Here is a 25,163-nt window from a genome sequence, read left to right as displayed (position 1 = left end):
ATTAGAAAATATGAGGATCTTTTAGACTGTTTTCCTAAACATTGAAGTTGGTGTAATGAGAGCAACCCATTCCCAAAACATCCACTGGTGCTTCTGTCAGATACACCTTGGTTCGGTGTAAGGGCACATTGGTCTGAATTAACATGGCATTCTCTGTTATCATTCTTTCAGCTCTGTCTGTATTTCAGAGGAAACATCAACAATGTGGTTGACTGATTAGACAAGATCTGGTTCTAAGAGGAAGTTCATTAAAATAATATTTATTAAAATAAACATATTTATCAAGTTAATAAAATTTCTTCAGAAATTTCCAACAAGAAAGATTAGCGCACAGATAACAATGAGACAGTTTCTTCTAAGATGGGTTTTACATCAGGCCTTGAAGGGTCCAAAGATTTAGAATTGCCACCCCCCAGCCCCACCCCTTTTAAAAGGTAATAGGCTGGGTGCCGTGGCTCACACCTGTAATCCCAGCACTTTGGGAGGCCAAGGTGGGCAGATCACGAGGTCCAGAGATTGAGACCATCCTGGCTAACATGCTGAAACCTCATCTCTACTGAAAATACAAAAAATTAGCTGGGCACACACACCTATAGTCTCAGCTACTGGGGAGGCTGAGGCAGGAGAATCGCTTGAACCCGGGAGGCAGAGGTTGCAGTGAGCCGAGATCATGCCACTGCACTCCAGCCTGGGTGACAGAGCAACACTCTGACTCAAAAAAAAGATAATATAGAGTACAAGATTAAAACCTAAAATCCAAATCAACTGGCTAGGCGCAGTGGCTCACACCTGTAATCCCAGCACTTTGGGAGGCCAAGTCGGGCGGATCACAAGGTCAGGAAATCGAGACCATCCTGGCTAAGACGGTGAAACCCCGTCTCTACTAAAAATACAAAACATTAGCCAGACGTGGTGGCGGGCGCCTGTAGTCCCAGCTACTCAGGAGGTTGAGGCAGGAGAATAGCGTGAACCCAGGAGGGGGAGCTTACAGGCGAGATCGGCCACTGCTCTCCAGCCTGGGCGACAGAGCAAGACTTCGTCTCAAAACAACAACAACAACAACAACAACAACAACAAATCAACCAAAGCCCCCAAAATCTTACTTAAAAGGAGATTTTCTACCTAGAGCTCAAGTAATACATATCCATGTGTGTGTAGAATTTTTAGCTTAAGTGTAATCCACTGTAAACCAAAAAGTATCTGAAACAAATCTCAATCAATTTGAAAGTTTAGAAGTCAAAGTTAAGGACATCTTGCACCTGGAAGACAGACCTATCCCTTTCTCCAAAGATGATTTTGAGAGCTTCAATACTTAAAGGGGAAAGGGCTGATAATTGGAAAGGAGGAAGGAATGTTTTGAAGGTGTGTATAGATAAGAGGCAAACGGTTGCATTATTTTGAATCTTCGATTAGCCATTCACATGTAAGGGTGGGTAAAGGAATAGTCGCTTATGTATCCCTTTAGCTCATTGAATCTGCATTTTTACATAAGATAAAATACAGAGCAGAGGAAGTGATCAGATATGCATTTGTCTCAGGTGAGTAGAGGGATGACTTTAAGTTCTGTCCTTTGTCCGGTACCGGTGAAGATAAACTCTCAGTTTTCCTTGTCAGGGTGAAATGCAACAGAACTTGATCTTGGGACCCACAAGGAATTTCCTAGTGGGCAAATTGTGAGAGAGGTATGTAGCTTTTTTATCTTTGTAACTATCTTCTTTAAAAACAAAATGGGAGGCAGGTTTGTGTAATGCAGTTCGCAGCTTGACTCTTCCCTTTGGCTTAGTGATTTGGGGGTCCCATGATTTATGTTCCTTTCACACCATTTTATGTTTACCTGAGGCACATAGATGTATTCAGTTCCATGTAAACAATTCTGTGGCAAAACCACGTAGCCATATTGTGCTTAAGCTGAAAGTTTCTAAGTTAATTATAAGGGTTGTATTAATAGAGGACCCTAAAGAAAGAGAATAGCAAAGGCATTAGTTAATTTGATAAAGCAATGACGATTAAACCTTGTTTTTCTTTGTATTCATACAATAAAAAACAGAGCGCTGAAATAGTTGTCCAAATAATTCAGGCCTAAAATAAATTCGCCTAAAATAGCCAGGTGGTTGAGGCAAATGTGTCATTTTGGTTTAAGTTGTCTGAATCACTGAATTAATTTTCCTACTTAATCTAAATAAACATATTGAGGCTATGAGAAATTTTTAGGTTAGTGAGGAAGGTCTCTAGATTTTTCTGTGATTATTTGTAGCTCTCTCCATCGTTGGAGCGCAGTGGAATAACCAATCTGCAGGTTTCCTGCAAAAGAAACACCCAGGAATGTTTGGGGATTTCTGTATAACCCAGCCCTAGAAAAGCTGAGTTCGGGATATAGTTACTAAATTCTTGAGCTCTTGCACACAGCTCAGACTATTTCCACTATGCCGAAAATAACTTCCAATTGTTCTAAGGCGTTCAAGAACTGAGTTACTTAATAATGTACTCTTATATCTGGATTAAGGTATCAGACCAACAGAAAACGATGCAAGACCTGATTGGATGACATAAAAAGATGTTGCATAAGAATCGAAGTCGTCGTACACTGAAGAATAACAAAAGGTAATATGACAAAGAAAATGTACCCCTAATAGCCAAACCTTGTTTATTGCTTATCTGCTGCAGAGGGGTGACTATGGAACATACAGTATATGTTATAAGGAATAGGCATGTCATATTTTATTAAAGATCCAATTCAATTTTTTTTTTAATTATAGAGTATATTTGTTCAGTGAGTGGCTTAATTTGCTTTTATATTGTAGTTGAATAATAATTCTAGAGAGAGGTGTTGGTGTGGATTTGCATGGGAGCCTGGGTAACCTGAAAATGAGGATAATAATAACACCTGCTTCATGGGATGGTGGTGAACAGTGAACTCCATAATCCCTATAAAGGCTCTCATCACTGAGCTGGGCGTATGCAGAATATTCACTACAGTTTGGCTGTTAGTATTATAATTGTCAAGATTATTATTAGACATTGAAAATACACCCAAAGTTTGCCATTTAAAGGCAGAGGACAGATCTCTAAATGCTATAGAGTTTTTCAGACTTTGTAATTTAAATTATTAAAGGTGGAAAAAATTCAGATTTAAATTTAGAAAGACATTTAGAAACATTATTTCCTGAACTCATTTCTTCCTTACAAAGGCAAAAGTAGGATCTCTGATCTAAGGGTAGCCACCTCTCATTTCTAGCTTATCTTGTCAAGTCTGCATGTGATACAGCCCTGGCCCCCACCACTGCAATGGAGACAAGAATTTTCACTGCAGTGGTCTCCTTTGCCTCTCTCATTCAAATCCGAATATCTATGGTCCAAGCATAAGCATGGCTGAGGAATCTTGGGCAATGTTTCATCTACTAATCAATATTTCACAGAGGCATCGATGACCAAATTTCATTTTAAGGGAACACAACAACTGACACAGCCTTGAAATCTACCAATTGCCCCTCTTTCAGAGAATCTTTTGTCCTGTTTTGTTTTGATTGTTTTTTGTCTATTTTGCTTTCCTCAGCTTATGCCCCTCTTCTCTGTGCTCCTTCTCAATTTTTTTTTTTTTTTTTTTGAGACGAAGTCTCGCTTTTTTGCCCAGGTTGGAGTGTAGTGGCGTGATCTCGGCTTACTGCAACCTTTGCCTCCAGGTTCAAGCGATTCTCCTGCCTCAGCCTCCCAGGTAGCTGGGACTACAGGTGCATGCCACCAGGCTGGGTTTTTTTTTTTTTTTTTTTTTTTGTATTTTTAGTAGAGACGGAGTTTCACCGTGTTGGCCAGGCTGGTCTTGAACTCCTGATCTCAACTGATCCGCCCGCCTCGGCCTCCCAAAGTGCTGGGATTACAATCGTGAGCCACCACGTCCGGCCTCATTTTTTTGTATTGTTTAACAATTAATTGATTTGAATATTTCAGTCTATAATAGCTACGCCAAAAAAGAAGCAAATGAAGTTCTTCTTCATGTGCTGATTTCCCACCACATCTCTGGCCCAGATGTACCACCAGCCAACTACAGAAAAACGATCATGTCCCTTTAATAAATAAACGGCATTACTTCAGTTCTGCTCTGGCCTCTACCGCTCCCTGAAAACTAGCTGTGGGCACACCACATATGTTTCTGCAGAAAATGGAAGCTTGCCACTTCAGCCAGGGTTTTGCTTCAGAGAACATTGTTTTCTGGAGTCCGGCCAGCCTCAGAGAATTTACCCAGACGATCCAGGAAACACTGAACCATTTCCATTTATGGACATTTTCCTTTACCAATTAAGAACAAAGGGGAGTTTAAAAAAATTTTCTTTTCTGATTGCTATATTTTACATTTAAAATTGTAATGTGAATGCTGACATAATTAGAACTATCTGGGGAGATTGTTTAAAGGGCAGGGAACTGGGACCAACAGCCCTGTCCATTGCTGGCATGTTAACAGCCAGTACTTCAGTTTTTATCATAAGTGAGTTTGAAAGCGGATGACATGCCAGACATTCCTTCTGAAAGTAAACTAAGGTAATGATGGAACTGAAGGGAAAAATCAACATGTTACTTATAATTCTACTTGGGGGGTTGGGTGGAGGGATGACCGTTCTGTGAAATGATTTATACAGCACTGTAGAAACAAAAGTCCCCTGGGCGATGACTGAGCTGCAAAAGCAACAATGAACAAAGGGGACTTCCAGGGCCTCAGCCTTCCTGGCCACACCCGGTGGGAATGCCCCAGTCCTTTTCCGCTCTGTGGTTGGAGAACCTCTACACAGAGCATTATCCTCACCAACATCAGGAGTTACACTATAAATGGACAAATTTGGGGAGGATCAGATGCAAATTCAAGCACTCACTTTCTAGAACAAAAGTCTGAGATGGGTTTAAAATTCATGCCCCTATGCAAACATTTCAAAAAGCATCTTTTACTTTTTGTAAATTGCCGAAACAGACAGGTTTCCAGAAGAGGGGTCCTCCTGCAGTGCTTGGGTGGTGTCTCTGCCCAAAGGTCTGAGCTGGCAACTTGGTGCTGATCCAAACCAGCAGAGATGTCAGGCCTGGTTTTGTCACACAACTTATGCAAACGCTGGTATGTTTCCGGTTGTTGCTTTGAGTTTGCACATTTGAATTAAAGTATCTGAATTATGAAATTTTTTTTTGAGATTTTCTCTTTTTAATATCAGTTTATTGAGATATTTTGTATACAATCCAATTTTAAGTGCACAATCGAGTTTGTTTTTTTGTTTTTTTTTTTTTGAGACGGAGTCCCACTCTGTCGCCCAAGCTGGAGTGCAGTGGCACGATCTCAGCTCACTGCAAGCTCCGTCCCCCGGGTTCTCGGCATTCTCATGCCTTAGCCTCCCGAGTAGCTGGGACTACAGGCGGCCGCCACCATGGCCAGCTAATTTTTTTGTATTTTTTTTAGTAGAGATGGGGTTTCACTGCGTTAGCCAGGTTGGTCTTGATCTCCTGACCTTGTGATCCACGTGCCTCGGCCTCCCAAAGTGTTGGGATTCGCGCCTGACCTTTTTGGGTTTTTTTTGAGACAGAGTTTCTCTCTGTCGCCCCGGCTAGAATGCAGTGGCATGATCTTGGCTCACTGCAACCTCCGCCTCCTAGATTCAAACGATTCTCCTGCCTCAGCCTCCCAAGCAGCAGGGATTACAGGTGTGCACCACCAGGCCCAGCTAATTTTTGTATTTTTAGTAGAGACGGGGTTTTACCATGTTGGCCAGGCTGGTCTCAAACCCCTAACCTCAGGTGATCCGCTCGCCTCAGCCTCCCAAAGTGCTGGATTACAGGTGTGAGCCACTGAGCCAGGCCAGCAATTGATTACTTTTGACCACAATAATATTTTAGAATATTTCTTCCATCCTCCAGAAGTATCCTCATGGCCCATTGCAGTCAGTCCCTGTCCCTGACAACCACTGATCTGCTTTCTTGCTTTGTAACTTTACCTTTTCTAGAATTCTATTTAAATGGAATCACATCAGATCTGGGCTTTTGTGCCTGGCTTGTTTTAGCACAATGCTTTGAGATTCACCCACGCTGTGTATGTATCAGTAGTTTATTCCTTTTTATTACTGAGTAGTATTAAGTTGACTTTTGTCTGGATTTGAAAAAATATATATTTATTTGGGTCATATGGAAAAGCAAATAGATTTTTGTTTTTGCTTTTTTGAAAAGCCATGTGTTAATTAAAGGTAATGTATTAAATTAAAGGTAATTTAATACATTTAAATCTTTACCTTTACCTTTTCCTTGAAATGTAAGATCCCAACCTGTCTGAAAGTGAAGTTTTAAATTCACATTTTTTTTTTTTTCCGAGATAGAGTCTTGCTCTGTTTCACAAATTTTGAAACAGGCTAGGCACTGTGACTCAGGCCTGTAATCCCAGAACTTTGGGAGGCTGAGGCGGGCAGATCACTTGAGGTCAGGGGTCCAAGACCAGCCTGGCCAACATGGTGAAACCCCATCTCTATTAAAAAACACAAAAATGAGCCACGTGTGGTGGCACCTGCCAGCAATCCCAGCTGCTCAGAAGGCTTAGGCAGGAGAATCCCTTGAACCCAGGAGGTGGAGGTTGCAGTGAGCTGAGACTGTGCCACTGTACTTCAGCCTGGGTGACAGAGTGAGACTCTGTCTCAAAAAAAATAAAAGGAAACATTCGGTAAGAAAATCTGTATGTGAAGGAAATTTCCAGATATGCAGCAAAAATATGAATTCATTAATAGCATCCAAGTAAATATTGGTAATCTGGGCATGAACTTGGATTAGGCCAAGAGTTCCACAAAATTTTCAAATAATGATTCAATAATTAATTAGTAGATGGGTTGAAGCAAAAACTTCATCTTTCTCATATGGTATTTGTTAGTAATTATAACAACAGAAAAATGATTAGTGCTTACTCAGAGATAATAATAATTTTAAAACAATAATTATTATTCTTATTATGACTACATCTGTATAGTACATATTATGTGCCTGGTGCTGTTCTGAGCCCTAGATAATTCATTAACTCTAATAGCCCTCCTAGGTAAGTGTTTTATTATTATCTCCATTTTATAGATTAAGAAACTAAGGATCACAGAAAGCAAAGTAACTACCTTGATGAATAGAAGCTAGAATTTGGCCCTAGGAACCTGCCCAAGCATCAACATTTGGCCACTAGAACACTCTTAACCCCAGTAATGCACCAGAGAAGAATTCTCAGATTGGTAAAAGGGGTTGATATTGCCGCTGAGCAAGGTAAGGGATGAGGCCAGAGCAGGGGTGTCAAGCCTGAGCCGGACAGTTGTTTGGATGTGTGGAGAAGCCCAGAATAAGGCAATGTGAAGAGGTGGGAACTGAGAAAAGTTAGGGAGTGCCTGCCTTAAAGCATTTATGTTTTAAAAATGTTTTAAATCCTGCACTGTTCACATAAAAGAGGCTGCTGGTGGGTCTGGTGCCCAGGGGCCTGCTGTCCATTTGCTACCCGTGGTCCAGATGACCTCTGGGAGTCCTTCTAGAACTAACATCTTGGGAAAAATTGGAAATATTTGTTCAAAGTCCTTTGTGACTTGAATTTATCGATGTAGGCCAATAGTCTACAATCTGGCCAGGTTATAATGGTCATTGATAAATAACCTTTGATTGCATGTTGAATTCATTCAGTGATGTGAATTTGTCTTTTTTTAATGGTACTTTTTAATCTGACCTAACAAAGAGCTAATGCATTGTGGAGTCATACTGCCTGATTTTAAACCTTGGCTTTGCAACTTACTAGCAGTGTGACTTTGAGCATGTTACCTGACTTTCACATGCCTGTGTTTTCTTGTCTGTAAAATGGGGAAATTAATAGTACACCTAATTCATAAAGTTGTTTTAAAGATTAAAATGTTAATGTGATAAGGATTTACAACAGCGACTGACAAACAGTAAGCATTACTTATGTGTTTGTATTGCTATTATCACTGTGCCAAAAGGATGCTAGATGAACACATCTGTTCCAACTTTTAAGATATAATAAACTATAGCAATCTGTACTAAAATGAAATCTTCCTTCAAGACTTTATTTTGTAGGGCCCTGTCCCTTGTTCCTGCAGGACTGTGGTGAACTGCACAACATGGATGGGACTCAGGGAGAGGACCTCAGCCTTCACAAGGCACCAGCGACTAGGAGGGAAAATTCTAAAGACCTGGTCTCTGTGAACTGAAACCTTAGTTGTAGCTGGAGACTCTGAGTTTTGAGAGAGAAGAATATTTGTGTAATTTGTTTGAATCCTGGGTAGAGTAGAAGAGAATCAAGCCCTGGATGAGAAAGTTGGAGTTTCTTTTCTATTCCTCAGGTTTTGTTGCTGGAGATTTTAGATTAGGTGTCAGCCATTTTGCAGCAACCTGTCTTACCCCTACCATTCTTGGGTTCTGTATTCAGACCCCAGTTATTCCTAACACCCAGTTCATGCTCCACATTCTGTACAAAGCCATCCTTAGCTATCCCAGTCAGCCCACACTGGTCTCCATGACATGCATGAACTGAAGTTCTTAGAACCTTTGACACTTATGTCTGCCCTGGATGATTTGTTTGTTATCTTATGGTGTCATCCACAGAACAATCTAGAGAACATTCATACATTTAGTCAGCAAACAGCTATTTATTGGGGGCCTTTGTAGGCCTCGATGTTGGGAAGAAGGGTTGGTTGTTTTGGACAGATTGTGTATTTATAAAGCTCTAGCAATTTTTAAATCTCCAGCAGGAACCAAAACCTTCTTGACAGCCACCTCTCTGAATTATTGTCACTAGCCTCCTTAGGAGAAGGGACAATATAGTTTATACCAAGATTTGCAATTGTCTAGATATGACTCACCTCACCTAGCACAGTGGATACCATTCAAAGTTGGTCTCAACAACTATTTTCTCTAGTGCCCAAGGAGAATAGCTGAGAAATACACTCTAAGATAAAAGATTTTGGTATCTAGATCCTCTTTCTTATTCATTTCAACCCAATATTTATTAAGCACCAACTGCAAGCTAGATACTGTACTAGTTAGGAGTATAAAGTGGGCCAGGGATGGTGTTTATGCCTGTAATCCCAGCACTTTGGGAGGCCAAGGCAGGACGATTACTTGAGGCCAGGAATTCAAGGTCAAGTCTGCCTAACACAACAAGACCTCGTCTCTACAAAAAATTCAAAAATTAGCTGGATGTGGTGGCATTTGCCTGTAGCCCTAGCTACTCAAGAGGCTGAGGCAGGAGGATTGCTTGAGCCCAGGGGTTGGAGGCTGCAGTGCGCTATGATGGTGCCATTGAAAACAAAACAAAAACAAACAAACAAACAAAAAAACAAAAAGAAAACGATACTCAGTCTTTATAGGGAGGTTGGCCAGTCAACAGGTTACTTTATGAGTTGCTAACCCTGGTGAGCAGGAAGTTATGTGGGCCAGCAGAGGAACCCTTGGTTCAGCCTGGAGAAAGGAGGCTGCTGTATTTCAGAGAGGTTGACCCTAAGCTGGAGGGTGGAGAGGACCCTGTTGTGACTCTCCGACTGACTTGTCTTCCTTGATGTCCTTTAAGCCGGAGCTGATTCGGGCTGCTGCCGTACTTCTGAGTTAGCGCACTTAAGATTGGGCCTCCCAGTTTGAGGAAGGGGTGGGCTGCTATCTACCTCTGTGAATCTGCCCCGGACCACCCCGGGAGAGAAGGAGGGCTCCGGGGAATCCGGCACATTCCAGGCGAAGGCTCCCAGGCCGCAGCCTCTGTGCCACACCCTTGGCCCGGGCCAGGTGTGCGCCCTCTTCGCTGCAAGGGGGAGCGGGCGGCTGCGGGGAGCGCTTTTCCAGCCCGGTGTGTGCTGTGTGTGTTTGTCTGCCTCTGGAGGGCTGGGTCCTCCTTATTCACAGGTGAGTCACACCCTGAAACACAGGCTCTCTTCCTGTCAGGACTGAGTCAGGTAGAAGAGTCGATAAAACCACCTGACCAAGGAAAAGGAAGACACAGCAGAGCGCAGAGTGAGAACCAGCAGCCGAGGCGCCGGGCAGCGACCCCTGCAGCGGAGACAGAGACGGAGCGGCCCGGCCCCGCCATGCCTGCGCTCTGGCTGGGCTGCTGCCTCTGCTTCTCGCTCCTCCTGCCCGCAGCCCGGGCCACCTCCAGGAGGGAAGGTGAGTCGGCTTCCACGAGGAAACGTCTCAGCCCTGGGCTGAGAACCTGCCTTTCTCTGCAGACTGTGATGGCTGAACGTACCTCCGAGGATTCCCACTTTGTCCAGAACCTTGTTAGCGCTCCCTTCTCCTCCCCCATCTGGGGCTTCTCCAGAGACTGATTTTAAATGAGACTAATATGTAAAGTTATCTGCTTTTTAAAAATAGGAAGCCAATAAGCTGTGCCAAAAGAGAGTCTTCCTTACTTTAAAAATGTTCCTTCTTGATTTCTTTTTTCGACCAAGGGCCCCCTATTTGATCAGTAATATGTTGTTATATACGTTCTTTCCCCACCGTATGCTTTTGTTAAGAGGTTTTGGTGGGAATGTTTCCCGTGACTATGAACACCACAAAGATTGCAAAGGAACCTCTTCAATAATCCTGTAATTCATGTTTCAACTTTCAGATAGAAAAATGAGCCTTAAGAGTATTAGCAATACCCTTAACTTTTGCATCACGTTACTTTTCATAGTATTTTCATGTAATATTCATTCAACAGTCACTTATTGAGCACCTGTGTCATATATCATTTGATCTTATCTAGGGCACCTAGTTGGCTGTCATGTATTAGACGTTAAGTTCATGTAAACAAAACTTTGTGAGAACCTAGCAACTGTTAAATGTAAGCATGTGTCAGCTATGGCAAGATTTTATGGGTGTTTTCCTTGTCACCTAGTTCTATCCATATATGCCTGTATAATTGCCCTGATGCTTTATGTTTATATTACCTCCTTCACCTGATGGCATTTCAATCATTATTTCAATACGTCCAAGGCCAGAAGCCATTTCCACACATGTGCATGCATGGATATGAGATAATGCTCACATGCACATGGAATTGTATAAACCATTCCCAATATTATTGTGCACTCTGGCTGATGCTGGCCTGAATTGGATTTGAGTGGCACGAATAATGTTTGAGCATGTGTTTGAATGCAATGCTACAGTCCTTTTTTTCTAAGATAGTCTTGGAATTAACTTCCAACCTATCATCTCTGACTACCGTTTTCAAAACCATGTATGATTGCCACCAAAAAAAAAAAAAAAAAAAAAGAGTGGAGGTAACTATGTGAAATAATGAATATATTAATTTGCCTGACTAGAATACTATTTTACTGTGTATATCGAAACATCATGTTGTATACCTTCAATACATGTAGTTTTAAAATGTGATAAATAAAAGGTTCTGAAAATGGTCATGAAGGGTAGGTTCTCTTAGGGCTGGGATAAGAAGTCTCAGCCTAATGGAAGACATCCCCAAAGTAAGAATAGTGTCTGAATATTAGAATTTAAAGGGACTGCTTATGGATCAACTACTTGGAATCTCCTGATTTGAAAAATGAGAAAATGAAAATGTGTTTCTCAAGGTCACACAGGCAGCCATTGGCAGAGATGAAACTGGTACTTGATCCAGGGGCTCTTAGACTGGAGCTTTTTGAGCCACATTATAAAAGTAATAAAGGAATAAGATACATCTTTTATACATGAGAAGTAATCATTTAAGCAATTTTCTTGTTGGCTATAGTTGAGTGCATATGTGTGTATTAGGGTTAGGGAACAAAAATAAATATGTAGGATGCTATCAATCATTTAATAAAATCAGGCTTAAGAGGACAGAGCTAGGACTCTCAGTTCTTAAAGACATACCAGCTTCTCGGCATCCATCCACCCCAAGAAGTCAGAAATACCCCTGAGGCTCATTTCCACTTTCCCCTTCCTCGGTGGCAGATTGAGGTTTTATTCTCCCTCCTCAGAGGCCTTCATTTTGGGATTCAATGGGAATGTGAAGTTTGTTGTCAGGGTAGAACACACATGCTTTTTCATTCATGGGATGCTGGGATGTGCTAGAAGTTGGACTGAAAATATGGTACCTGCCATGTCCCAAAGTGACCGTGTCTGAGTGTCCTGTGGGCTGCACATACGAGAACCTAAGGCAGTGAGGTTGCTTCCTGGTTGTTTCCTTGCAGTAGAAATTATGACAATAGATGAAATCGGCAAGACTTTCAGGGCTGGGCTCAGCTAAAGCACAGGCTTTAGAGTCAGCCTGACCCGGCTTTACATTTTGGTTCATTCACTTACTAGTTCCTTATTAGTAACACTTGGTGTCTGCTTCTTCGTTGTTAAATAGAGGCAATGGTACTTCAAACTTGTAGAGTTTTTGAAAGGATGAACAATTACTGTAAAGTGCCTTAAAATGCCTGGAACCACATTTCTTTAAAAAATCCAAAGCCAACAACAGTACAGTATAGTGAACTCATTTGTCCAGAGATCAGGAAGACCAAGTCTCCCCTTCAGGATAGGATTGCCTGGTGTGACATAAAGTGTTATCTGGCCCCAGTGGTCTGGATCTTAGTTCACAGCAAGAGGTATGACTAGAGAAGGATTGAATAAGAGATAAGAAAGAGACTAGAAACATAGCCACCAATATGCTTGTGAAGGGCTTTATGTGCCAGGCTGTGCAGTAGAATGGCACCCTATAGGCAAAGAAGAGCTGTGTGAATGATTCGTAAGCAGGAATGAGTGTGACTGGATTCATGTTTTAGAAAGGTCACTCACTCAAGGGCTAAGAGAATGAAGTGGAGCTGGGGAAGCCAGATAAATGATTATTACAGTAATTCAAATGAGAGATGATGAAGGCTTTCATCATGGTAATGAAAGCAAAGAGGACACAGATTACAGGGACATTTAGAAGATGAAATCTGAAGAATCTGGTGATCCAATAAGTCTGCGTGTTAGGGATACGAGTACAGGAAAGTTGTGAGAAATAAGGAAGAGTCCAAGATGGATCCAAGGCTTTAGGTTTGTATATGGTTAGACAGTGATGCCATTAAAGGATGAGGACTATAAAAGAAGGGTCAGCCTGGGCACAGTGACTCATGCCTATAATCCCAGCACTTTCGGAGGCTGAGGTGGGTGGATCACTTGAGCCCAGGAGTTCGAGACTGGCCTGGGCAACATGGAGAAACTCCACCTCTAGGAGGCTGAGGCAGGAGGATCACTTGAGCCTGTGACGGTGAGGCTACAGTGAGTTGAGATTGCACCATTGCACTCTAGCCTGGGTGACAGAGTGAGACCCTATCTCAAAAAAAATAATAATAATAAAAGAAGTATCAGATTTGGGAACAAGGTTGGACAGTGAGTGGAGAGGAGAGAGTAAATTCTTGTGGGGACCTGTTGAATTTGAGATGCACATAGAGATATCCAGCAGTTCCAGTGAACAGCTGGAACTATGATTTTGAAGTTTAGAAAAGAAATTTGAGATATAGATTTGGGGGCCCACAGGTAGAAAGCAAAGCCTTGACCACAGACGAGATTGCCTAGGATATGGAGGTAAAAGAAACCTCAGCACTTAAACAAGAGACAGAGGAACAATGGAGCAGAATCAGGAGGAATGAGCACTGAGGATAGAGGAGAATCAAGGAAGAAGAGGGTTTTGTTAGTCAAAGGAAGACTGTCAGCAACATGGCAGTAATAACTGGTATTCAGATATCCAAATGTGTATATACAAGGAATGAGGACTAACACATCTGGATTTAGCCATCAGGTGAGTTTTGAAGCAATTGTTCTTCTAGAATGGCGAATTCAGAATCCATGATTATTACAGATCACTAATTTGGTTCCTCCCATGCCCTGACGCTAGAAAAAAGATGCTGTGGATAGTAGGAAGGAACCTTTGAAATGTTTATGCTCCCTTGCAGATTCTGTTATTTAAATCATTGAAGTGGTATAGCATCATACATAAAAGTGCAGGCTCTGGAGTAAGACTGCCTGGGTTCAAATCCCAGCCCTATCATGTACCATTGTGGCACATTTATACTTTGGGACTTGGGCAAGCTACCTCACCTGTTACTTAGCTTCTATATCTCTAGAATAAGGATGATAAATTGATATGATCATTACACAAAAAGCACTTTGCACATTGTCTGGTAAGCACTTAATACATGTTAATAGATTACTATTGTTATTACAACTAACTGCCCTGCCAGTACTGAATTTGGTATATTGCCTTCTGTATTTTAAGTGGTAACATTTTTGAAGGGCCTCCTTTTTACTGTCCTTTCATCAGTCCAAGAAAGGTGCTGAGGAGCCTTCCTGCTCAAGCAGAAATGAGTTTCAAGTTTTACCCAACGAAACAAGGAACCCAAAGCAGGTTGCAGTTTCAAGATTGGATCTCGTATCATTACTTCTCTTTGCCTTTTTCATCCATCAGACCTCATCACATACAGATTCAGCAAATCTGATGCTTTCTAAAACGTGCTCAAATATAAGATGACCCCACAAAGATCATCTCTCATTTCCCAATGGGAAGAACTTCCCCCACATCCAAAGAAAGGATTTGGACAACTTGATTATGAAAACATTTAGCAATATACATGTAGTAGTCAAATGTCTCTTTATGTTTAATTTAGTAAATTAATTACACAGATATAGTGAAAGTCACATAATTGATGAAATAACATACTTGGATTGATTTGTTCACTCACATTTTATGAAGTAATTATACTCAAATTATATTCATTTATATTCATCTCACCAGATGACTTGAGATATAGTACTGTTTGAATCTGTTTTTGATGTGGTCACTGGAAAGTACATCATTTCAAAACATTTAAAAGATAGAAAAATTATCCCTCAATGTGTATTGTGATCTTCACAGCATGATCACTCTGAAAGGCTTATATGCAACAACTTTCAGCATTCACAATTATGAAGAAATGCACCATTATGAGAATTATTTAGATAGCTGGGCCCCTTTCTTACTGATAACTCTCCAATACATTGATTGAGGTCATTTTAACTTAATGTATCTTCCCTAAACAATATTTTTACAATAAAGTAATTGAGAAAGTACCCTATAATATGCAAGATTTTGAAAGGACTTAAATATGATCTTTTTTTTTTTCCTGAGGGATAATTTTGGAAAAATTAAAACCTCTACCTTATATTCAAGCATGAACAGAGATATAGAATTGGGTTGGAGGTGGGCTGGAAATTCCCATGTGGGCTTAAATTCTGGGTGTTCTAAACTGGGGCCAGCCACTAGTTCAGCCTCATTGGCCCAAGAAGCTGAGAAAGATTGTTGATTTGTGATTAATGTTTATGGGAAAGTCAGGGCATAAAGTTAAGGTGTTGAGAGAATCCTGGGAATATCTTTCCCATTTAAGTTTTTAGTGGTTCAAACTTACTGACTTTTTTTTTTTTTTTTTTTTTTTTCTGTCCTGGAGAAATTTCTAAGGGCAAGACTTGAATCATCTATTAGAGATCAGTGTAGAGGACTGGGTGCAGTGGCTCATGCCTTTAATCCCAGCATTTTGGGAGGCCCGTGGTGGGCGGATCACTTGAGGTCAGGAGTTCAAGACCAGCTTGGCCAGCGTGGTGAAACCCTGTCTCTATTAAAAAATAAAAAAATTAGCTGGGTGTGGTGGCATGTGCCTATAATCCCAGCTACTTGGGAGGCTGAGGCAGGGGGACTGCTTGAACCTGGGAGGCAGAGATTGCAGTGACCCGAGATCATGCCACTGCACTCCATCCTGGGTGACAGAATGAGATTCCATATCAAAAAAATAAATAAAAATAAAAGAGAGAGATCAGTGTAGAAATAGGAGCTCCATAGATTCTGGAATACTCTCATTTAGTCAAAAATTAAACCTAATAGGTGACTGAATCATTACTAGGCTGTGTTCTAATATAATCCCTAGATAGGTGATGGAACATTTGAATCATGTCCAAAGCCAAAGGCTAAGTCTTTTCTGTCTGTAGGTGACTGTATGTCTGCGTATGTAATTCCCCAACAAGCATGTGCTTCTTCATCTTCACAACCGTGGAAACAGAAGAGAATGGTTCTTCCTCCAACACTGATCTAGGGAAGAACCTGAGTCTTTCCCTTCTCTTGTATCAGGTGAGGGGTGGAGATCAATTGGCCAAAGGTATACGGATCCTGCACTTCTTCAGGGCTTATATTTATAGAATTCTGTGTCTTTTTATTTATTGTGGGGGTATGTATCTCCTCAATAGAAAAGAATCAAATTGCAGCCAAATCATTTCCCACAACTAACTTAAAACTTGGACAAATCATCCAAATGCTCAGCTGCACTGATGTGGGGCATTTCTTACAAAATATTTTATGTTTCACCATGTTTTTCTCTTATTACAGTATTGTAGAACTAAAATGAGAGTGGGCCTCAGGGGTTCTCTACAAGAGCCTCTCATTTTTATACATGAGAAAAATGGGCCGGGTGCGGTGGCTCAAGCCTGTAATCCCAGCACTTTGGGAGGCCGAGACGGGTGGATCACGAGGTCAGGAGATCGAGACCATCCTGGCTAACACGGTGAAACCCCGTCTCTACTAAAAAAATACAAAAAAATAGCCGGGCGAGGTGGTGGGCGCCTGTAGTCCCAGCTACTCGGGAGGCTGAGGCAGGAGAATGGCGTGAACCCGGGAGGCGGAGCTTGCAGTGAGCTGAGATCCGGCCACTGCACTCCAGCCTGGGCGACAGAGCGAGACTCCGTCTCAAAAAAAAAAAAAAAAAAAAAAAAAAAGAGAAAAATGACACCCAGTGAGGTAAATTAACTGCCCAAATTCTCACTATTGGTCATAGCAGAGCTGGGCTCCAGCATGTTTCATCCTTTTATAGATAGGAAAATTGAGACACAGAAGAGTGACTGCCTTGACCAGGGCCAGATTTCAGTTGCTAGTTTAATGTTCTTTTTCTGAGATAATTCGTTGGCGTGTTTCTCAATTTTCTTTTTTTGAGGTGGAGTCTTGCTCTGTCACCCAGGCTGGAGTGCAGTGGCACCATCTTGGTTCACTAAAACCTCTGCCTCCCAGGTTTAAGCAATTCTCCTGCATCAGCTTCCCGGGTAGCTGGGACTACAGGGGTGCAACACCATGGCCGACTAATTTTTGTATTTTTAGTGGAGACGGGGTTTCACCGTGTTAGCCAGGACGGTCTCGGATCTCCTGACCTCGTAATCTGCCCACCTCAGCCTCCCAAAGTGCTGGGATTGCAGGCGTGAGCCACTGTGCCCAGCCAGAATTTTCATTTAAACTAAGTTTCAAGCTTGATGGAACCTTTATCTATTGTTGAAATACCACCTGTATTTCAAAAGGAGACATCTATCTCATCTTTTCAGAAGTCTCCATTTGTGTATGTGATTCAATATATTGGCCTTTCCTTTAAAAATATCAGAGAACAACAGGTTAAAACCAAGCACAGCTCTAGTTTGTGAGGCATTGACAAGAGAACAGATTTCAAATTACCAAGTTTCCTCTTCCCTTTGTTCCACTCTGTTGTCAGGTTATCATGCAGCTTGGAATTGACCAAGGGGCTCAGTTTAGATAGTACTGTGATAAGACTTTCTCATTTATCAATCATTGTTCTTTAATGACTGTTGACACTTTGCATCTATATATACGTAGTCGTGTCCAGAGATTATTTCTCTCTCCCTGCTACAGACCATTGTAAGTTTTGGAGTCTTTCAGGAAGTGGTCAGTTTCATGGCCAAAATGTTGACCATGTAAGCTTTATACATACTTACTGCTGTTTCAAATCACTGCCCATTTTGCTCTTGGTAAAAGGATACTTTCTGGTAGGGGATTCCTAGTGTTTAAAAATCATTTTTCATCCCAAATAGCCTGGCCTACTTCAGGAAGGCAGTGGATCCAACAGTAATCTGAAGCTGCTGCTATTGCCCCACCCAGGCAGTTGTACCATGGTAGGAGGGGATCTTCACATTCTGAGATCTGCAGGGAGCAGGGGAGAGGCCACGGTGGACCTGCCATAGGAAGTGGTAGGTGGAGAAACAGCATATTTGTTCGACTGAGATGCAAGATACTCCCTGATGCAGTCTTCATGGTCCAGTCTCTTCTCAAAATGTTCGTTACTTCTTTTTATGGATTTATAAAGGTAGTTTGGCCCATAAGACCTCATTTAATTCATTCTTCTGACTTTAGGCAATACAGTGTTTTTGTTTTTGAGATGGAGTCTCCCTCTGTCACCCAGGCTGGTTTGCCGTGGTGCAATCTTGGCTACTGGATTCAAGCGATTCTCCCATCTCAGCCTCCTGAGTAGCTGAGATTACAGGTGAGCACCACCACGCCCAGCTAATTTTTATGTTTTTAGTAGAGATGGAGATTTTCCATGATGGCCAGCCTGGTCTCAAACTCTTGACCTCACATGATCTGCCCACCTTGGCCTCCCAAAGTGTTGGAATTACAGATGTGAGCCACCATACTCAGTCAGCAATACAGTTTTAATTCATCTTTTTTTCTGAAAAAAAAAAAAAAAAAAAAAAAAAATCTCTAAGGAAGATGCTATAAACGCACTCCATGCATATTTTCCCAACATTGCAAATGCACATGAATTACCATTGTTCTTTTGTGAAGACTAAGAACTATATAATGGTATGTAAGCCCACACACATACCTAAATGCTTGTATGTTTGTGAAGGGATGTAGTGATAGCAAAAAATCTGTGCCTAATCTCCTTGTACAAAAAAAGTATTATTCACAAAAGCAATAAGGATTTAAAAAGGAAGATTTATTGTTTTTTTTTTTAAAGGAACCAATGAAACATAAATTTAAATAATTGAAAAATCATGGTTAACATATACTCCAATTATCTCCAAAAGGCATTTTAATACAAATTAGAATCTCCTTTTTAACTTTTCTTTGTTCAGACATATCATACATGATTTCTTTCCTTTTGGTCCTCTTTGCTTCAAGTATTTACCTCTAGCTTCCCTGGAATCTCTGATTCCCTTTATTTCAACTGCTTCTTAGAAGGGCATAGGATACCTTTTTCTAAGCCATGCAAGGAATGTCCAGAGAACACTGTGCTCTTCGAATAACAGTTAAATGTCCTTTCTGTGCTGGAATGCTTTTCTTTGTGGGTGACTTCACAGAAATGTATAACCCATTGTTTCTGTGGTCAGAAGAGTGTGGAGTTCCATGCAGGTGGTTGCTGTCATATAGAATCTTACCACAATCACTTCCTGAGTCTGTGCTGCAGCTGAAAGCAGCTGGTTTGTGGTAGAGCCTTTGACAGTGCCAGCTATAACTCTGATGTCCTCATTTTGCCTTCCCTTTCACCTTTGAGCTTACTCAGACTGAACCCTCAGCTTTTACCTTTGCCCTCCACTCCTTTGCTAGTCAGACAAAATGTGGTGTCCCCAGTTTCCCTGTTCGCTGGGACTTTCTTCCCCCTCCTCATTGTCTGCCTGGGGCTGGTGTTCCACTGGAGTGTCAGGGGAAGACATCTCCAGGTGTGAACTCCTGATGGAGTGAGTCCTCACCAGGCTGAGTCATCTACAGTTCACATGGGCACATTCCCAAGTCTAGGTTGTGATATCATGTACTATGAACTCTCGGTGAGAGAGGTGTCTCCTCTGAAGCCATAATCATTCAAAAGGAAATGGTAGTGATCTGAGTTTCACTGACTCTTGATGACTTTGGACTATTTAGAGTTGAAAAGACTCACCCGTACTTTATGATTCAAAATTGCCTGTGTGTTTAGAGAACTGAGCTCCGTCGTTTCTTCCTCTCATCCTTGCACTTCTTGCTGCAGCCTTACTCACACTGCTTGGACATTTAAATGTCAACTGGTGCCATACCCTTTATTTAAATTAAACAAATGATCAGGCTCAGGAGGATATGGCATCAGTCCTCTGGCTGTGGTGGCTTAAAATGTGGCTATGAAAAATTTGCGAAAGAAGACTAAATTCACTTAAAAGGCTTAGTGAGAGAAGTACCATTTCAGTTTTCTTATTCTAATTAGGGAACATATTGTGACATTCTTTAAAAAGATAAAACTGGGAGCAGATATTCACACATTAAACAATAAAGTTCAAGGCCAGTTTAAATGATGAAGGATTCAGATTTTGTTTTAAAATATCTGCTTCAGCCGAGAAACATATTAAAATTTGGAAAGAAAAATTCCATGTAGGAGGTTTTAAAACTAGAAAAATCCTTATAAGCATTTTCATCATCACAAGTAAATATAATATAATAAAAATATTCATCTTTTCATCTTGAATATCTCAGATTTGAAGAGACGGATTTTTGCAAAGAGGATCATAGCTTCTGATGCCTTTGATGTCAAACTGATAAATGACAGATGGTATCTTGCTTTAGATTGCATACATAATATGCAATTTGAATATTTTGTCAAAATTATTTGTTTTTCATAAATTTTTTTTTTTTTTTTGAGACGGAGTTTCACTCTTGCTCCCCAGGCTGGAGTGCGATGGCACAATCTAGGCTCACTGCAACCTCTGCCTCCCAGGTTCAAGTGATTCTCCTGCCTTAGCCTCCCGAGTAACTGGGATTATAGGTGTGTGTCACCATGCCCAGCTAATTTTGTATTTTTAGTAGAGACAGGGTTTCACCATTTTGGTAAGGCTGGTCTCAAACTCCTGACCTCAAGTGATTCACCTGCCTTGGCCTCCCAAAGTGGTGGGATTACAGGTGTGAACCACTGTGCCTGGCTGATAAAAATGTTTAAAATACATTAGGATAAATTTCTATTTAAAGGACACTTTCAATAATTGCTTTTGTACTGAGAACAAACTTTGCTAGATTTTTAAAAGTGGTTATATGCAACTGAAACTTTATTCACCATCTTCAGTATAGCTTTTTACATTTGGACTTCCCACTGAAAGACCTCATTCATTATAGGTGACTTCATGGAGGCAACTGTTGCTGTCTTTGAACATAAAAGAGTTGTCGGTTTACACGAGAGCAGTCCTTTGACTCAGAAGAAGGGAATGGTATCCAATAAGATGTATTAAGATTTAGTTTTTAGTGTAATTTCTTTGAAAAAAATGAAATAGGAGACCAGTTGAGATTGTCAGCCTCAACTCGTCTCTGCCCACCGTGATGGTTTTCTTTTATAAAGCAAGAATTTTAAGAAGCAGAGGAAATGAAGACATAAAATGAAGTGTATGTGAATGAATGGAAGAGAGATGAAGATGTCCCAGTGGTGAGCGTTATATGAAATTAGGCGGGAAAAATAGATAGGATAAGACCATGATAGTCCTTGAGGCAATATTGAGGAATTCTGGTGCTTAACTTCAAAGGAAAGGAAAGAAACTACAGAATATTAAGCAGAGAAGTCGTGATACAATTTGTATTTTGGAAAGATTTTCTGATTGCTGAGTGGAGGGAAGGAAAAGGAGTTGCAGAGAATTCAGCTAGAAAGTGATGGCAGGCAAGAGATGGTTGAGGTTTGGTCTAGATATGGCCATAGTGGAGATGGACTTGAATGGATTTGAGATATTTAGTGGGTTATAGCAACAAAATTCAGTGTTAAATAGGCGGGTGAGAAAGATGGAGAACCTGTAAGGATAGCTTCCAGCTTTCTGACTTAAAGGCATGGCAATCACAAGTTTGGTTTTAAAGAGGTTTTCTGTGAAGAACTTTTGAGATAACCAATTGGAAATGTAAAGTGAGCTGGGCGCGGTGGCTCATGCCTGTAATCCTAGCACTTTGGGACGGTGAGGTGGGCAGATCATTTGAGGTCAGGAGTTTGAGACCAACCTGGCAAACGAGGCAAAACCCTGTCTCTACTAAAAATACAAAAGTTAGCCAGGTGTGGTGGTGTGTGCCTGTAATCCCAGCTACTCAGGAGGCTGAGGAAGGAGAATCGCTTGAACCTGGGAGGTGGAGGTTGCAGTGAACCAAGATCGTGTGACTGCGCTCCAGCCTGGGCGGCAGAGTGAGACTCTGCCTCTTAAAAAAAAAAAAAAAAAAAAAAAAAAAAAAAAGGAAATGTAAAAGTAATAAGTAAATAAATAAAGTGGATGGCAGACTTGAGGACCTGAAGTTGAGGATGAAGTCTGGACCAAGGAAGTATCTTGGGATGTCAACACCTATGGTGGTTATCGAAGCCCTTGCCATTGATGAGATCACCCCAGGGGAGACTCAGACAGAGAAGTTGTGGAGATTAAGGAGCCCTGAGGAGCACCGACAGATTAAGGAGCCCTGAGGAGCACTGACATTTAGAGTTGGGGTAAGGAGAGGGGCCAGCAAAGCCTTGAATAGGGAAGGTCAGAAGGCGGGCAGACACCTGGCAGCATGACATCATCACACCCAAGGGAAGAGAGTTGCACAAAGGAAGGAGGGGAAAAGATTTGATGTCTCAGAAAGGGAATGAGGGACACAAAATGCAGGAAAGGAAACACAGGGCACATCCTTTCCTCTAAATAAGAAAGATCATTGAATATCACCTTTTTTTTTTTTTTTTAATTGAGACAGAGTCTTGCTCTGTTGCCAGGCTGGAGTGCAGTTTCGTGATCTCGGCTCACTGCAACCTCCACCTCCTGTGTTCAAGTGATTCCCCTGCCTTAGCCTCTCCAGTAGCTGGGACTACAGGCGCCTGCCACCACACCTGGCTAATATTTTTGTGTGTATTTTAGTAGAGACAGTGTTTCACCACATTGGCCAGGATGGTCTCAACCTCCTGACCTTGTGATCTGCCCGCCTCAGCCTCCCAAAGTGCTGGGATTATAGGCGTGAGCCACTGCGCCGGGCCAAGCATCATTTTTAAATGATTTATAGTTGGGCTAATTCACGGGAGATTATAGGTCACATCATATAAACTTACTGTTTCACTGAATCAGTTTTAGTGCACTAAGCAACTGAAATGGTAGCAAGAGCAACAAAGCACTACGTAATAGCAGCCAGCACACACTGTCAGGTTTAAACATGATGCTCAAATTCCTAGCTCCTGACATCGTCCCACACAGCTGCCAAGTACACTACCTATCAAGGCTGCCGGAGCACTGCAAACTGATCTCATGCTCTGAGGCCTGCCTCATCCCTTGCCCTCCTCCCACACAGCCCTAGGCTCGCTGCCTTTTGAGATGGCAGGCAGAAAGCATTGCAGCTCTGGGCTCATAGACCACAGATGGGTGGGCATTCCTGGGGTGGAAATAGTTCATCTGGTATGAGCAGCAACCTGAAAGTCCCAGACCCTTAATCTCATTGAAAATCTCATGTTCCTTTCACAATTCTTTCTGTTCCCATCTCACCATGGATTTTTTTGCTTGGAACATCAGTTTTTTTACACTGATTGTCATCTATGTAGACAATGGAAACTTTGTGTAATGTATTGGGGAAATTTGAAAGTAGGCTTCTGGACTTCAGGGAGATTTCTGTATGTTCAGGTTATTGTTTGGTTTTTCTTTTCTTTTTTCTTTTTCTCTCTTTCTCTCTCTCTCTCTCTCTCTCTCTCTTTCTCTCTTTCTTTCTTTCTCTCGTTCGTTCATCCGTCGTTCGTTTTTTAGACAGAGTCTCGCACTGTTGCCCAGGCTGGAGTGCTGTGGCACCATCTCAGCTCACTGCACCCTCCGCTTCCCAGGTTCAAGCGATTCTCCTGCCTCAGCCTCCCGAGTAGCTGGGACTACAGGCGTGTGCCACCACACCCAGCTAATTTTTGTATTTTTAGTAGAGGTGGGGTTTCACTGTGTTGGCCAGGATGGTCTCAATCTCTTAATCTTGTGATCCACCCACCTTGGCCTCCCAAAGTGCTGGGATTACAGACTTTTCTTAGAGTCAGACTACCTATATTCCTTCCTTCCTTCCTTTCCCCTTCCTTCCTTCCTTCCTTCCTTCCTTCCTTCCTTCCTTCCTTCCTTCCTTCCTTCCTTCCTCCCTCTCTTCCTTCCTTCCCTCCCTCATTTCCTCTCTCCCTTCCTTTCTCTCTCCTTCTATCCATCATGCTGTCCACCATCTTTTCATCCATCCATCCATCCATCCATCCATCCATCCATCCATCCAAGCATTGCATTAGGTACTGTGGGGATATAAGGTGAGAAATGCTGTAGAAGAAATAAGTCATAGACATAAACAATGATGACACAGGCTAGAACAAGGCAAATGCTGAGAGAGGTGAGGATGAAGTGCTCTGGGCATTTATGGGAGAGAGAAGCTATCGGAGGTTATCTGCAAGGAAGTGCACAATCTGATTTACGCATCTGAAAAGAAGACTGGCTGTTACCTGGAAATGGATTTAGGGAGGGTGGAAGCAGGGAGTGCTCCCGATAAAGGAAATAGCAAGCCTAAAAGCCAGAGGTGGGACAGGGTTAGTGCAGCCTAGATCTGTGCGTTGGAGCCCAGTGAACTCTTGATGAGGTAAAGTTGGAAAGGTTGGCGGGGGCCACATCTGCTGAGTTTTGAAAGGAGTTTGGATTTTTAATTTTGTCATTACCGTTAAAGCAATAAAAAGCACGATGATTTCACAGATTATACAAAGACAGTGATTAGATCACCTTAGTGAAAAGCAGAGCATGTTTTTCAGTTCAGAACAATAAAAAAAGGGCCAGGCGCGGTGGCTCATGCCTGTAATCCCAGCACTTTGGGAGGCCAAGGCGGGCAAATCACCTGAGGTCAGGAGTTCAAGACCAGCCTGGCCGACAAGGCAAAACCCCGTCTCTACTAAACATGCAAAATCAGCTGGGCGTTGTGATGGGTGCCTGTAATCCCACCTGAGGCAGGAGAATCACTTGAATCTGGGAGGCGGAGGTTGCAATGAGCCAAGATCGCCCCATTGCACTCCAACCTGGGCGACAGAACGAGACTGTTTCAAAAAAAAAAAAAAAAAAAGAACAATAGAAAGAGGACCTGGTTATAGACAAATAATCATATGTATGCCAAGTGATTGAAATTTCTCATAATTGTATGCCTCAAAAGGGCACTATTTCTTATGGGAAATTTAAAATGAGATCCCAATGAACTGCGACTACTGATGATGATTATTCCAAGGCCTTGCCCTGAGTACAACCTGAGGAAATATTTTCTGTTTCCTTTTATTCTCCTAAGGCCACAGCTGGGAAACCGCCTTTGCCCCTTTGCTTCCTGACCTAACTCGTTGGAGCTGCATGTTTTAGTGAGGGGTGGGAGTGTTGTGAAGTGAGCCCGAGGGATCCTGCACGCCTCACTCTATTGTTTAAGGAGGGGCTCCGGCTGCTTTGATCTGTGT

General features: G+C 41.9%; 1 protein-coding gene across 3 annotated transcripts in view; it reads left to right on the top strand.

The window, feature by feature from the left end:
* Window positions 1–855: 855 nt before the first annotated feature.
* Window positions 856–25,163, top strand: part of LAMC2 (laminin subunit gamma 2) — a 69,020-nt gene continuing 44,712 nt past the window's right edge. The window contains exons 1-3 of one of the 3 annotated variants that reach the window (XM_050766024.1): window positions 856–1,682; window positions 2,504–2,601; window positions 9,925–10,146. In XM_050766024.1, coding sequence (XP_050621981.1) covers window positions 10,068–10,146 — 79 coding nt within the window. In that variant the 5' untranslated portion in view covers window positions 856–1,682; window positions 2,504–2,601; window positions 9,925–10,067. Of the gene's footprint in view, window positions 1,683–2,048; window positions 2,602–9,701; window positions 10,147–25,163 lie in introns of those variants that run through there. The other 2 variants (XM_050766021.1, XM_050766023.1) reach the window with 2 other exon arrangements.

The sequence above is a fragment of the Macaca thibetana genome, chromosome 1 (genome assembly GCF_024542745.1).
Source record: "Macaca thibetana thibetana isolate TM-01 chromosome 1, ASM2454274v1, whole genome shotgun sequence".
In the NCBI taxonomy this organism is placed as follows: domain Eukaryota; kingdom Metazoa; phylum Chordata; class Mammalia; order Primates; family Cercopithecidae; genus Macaca; species Macaca thibetana.
Note: the sequence above shows the minus strand (reverse complement) of the source record. Positions and strands in the feature narration are given on the sequence as shown.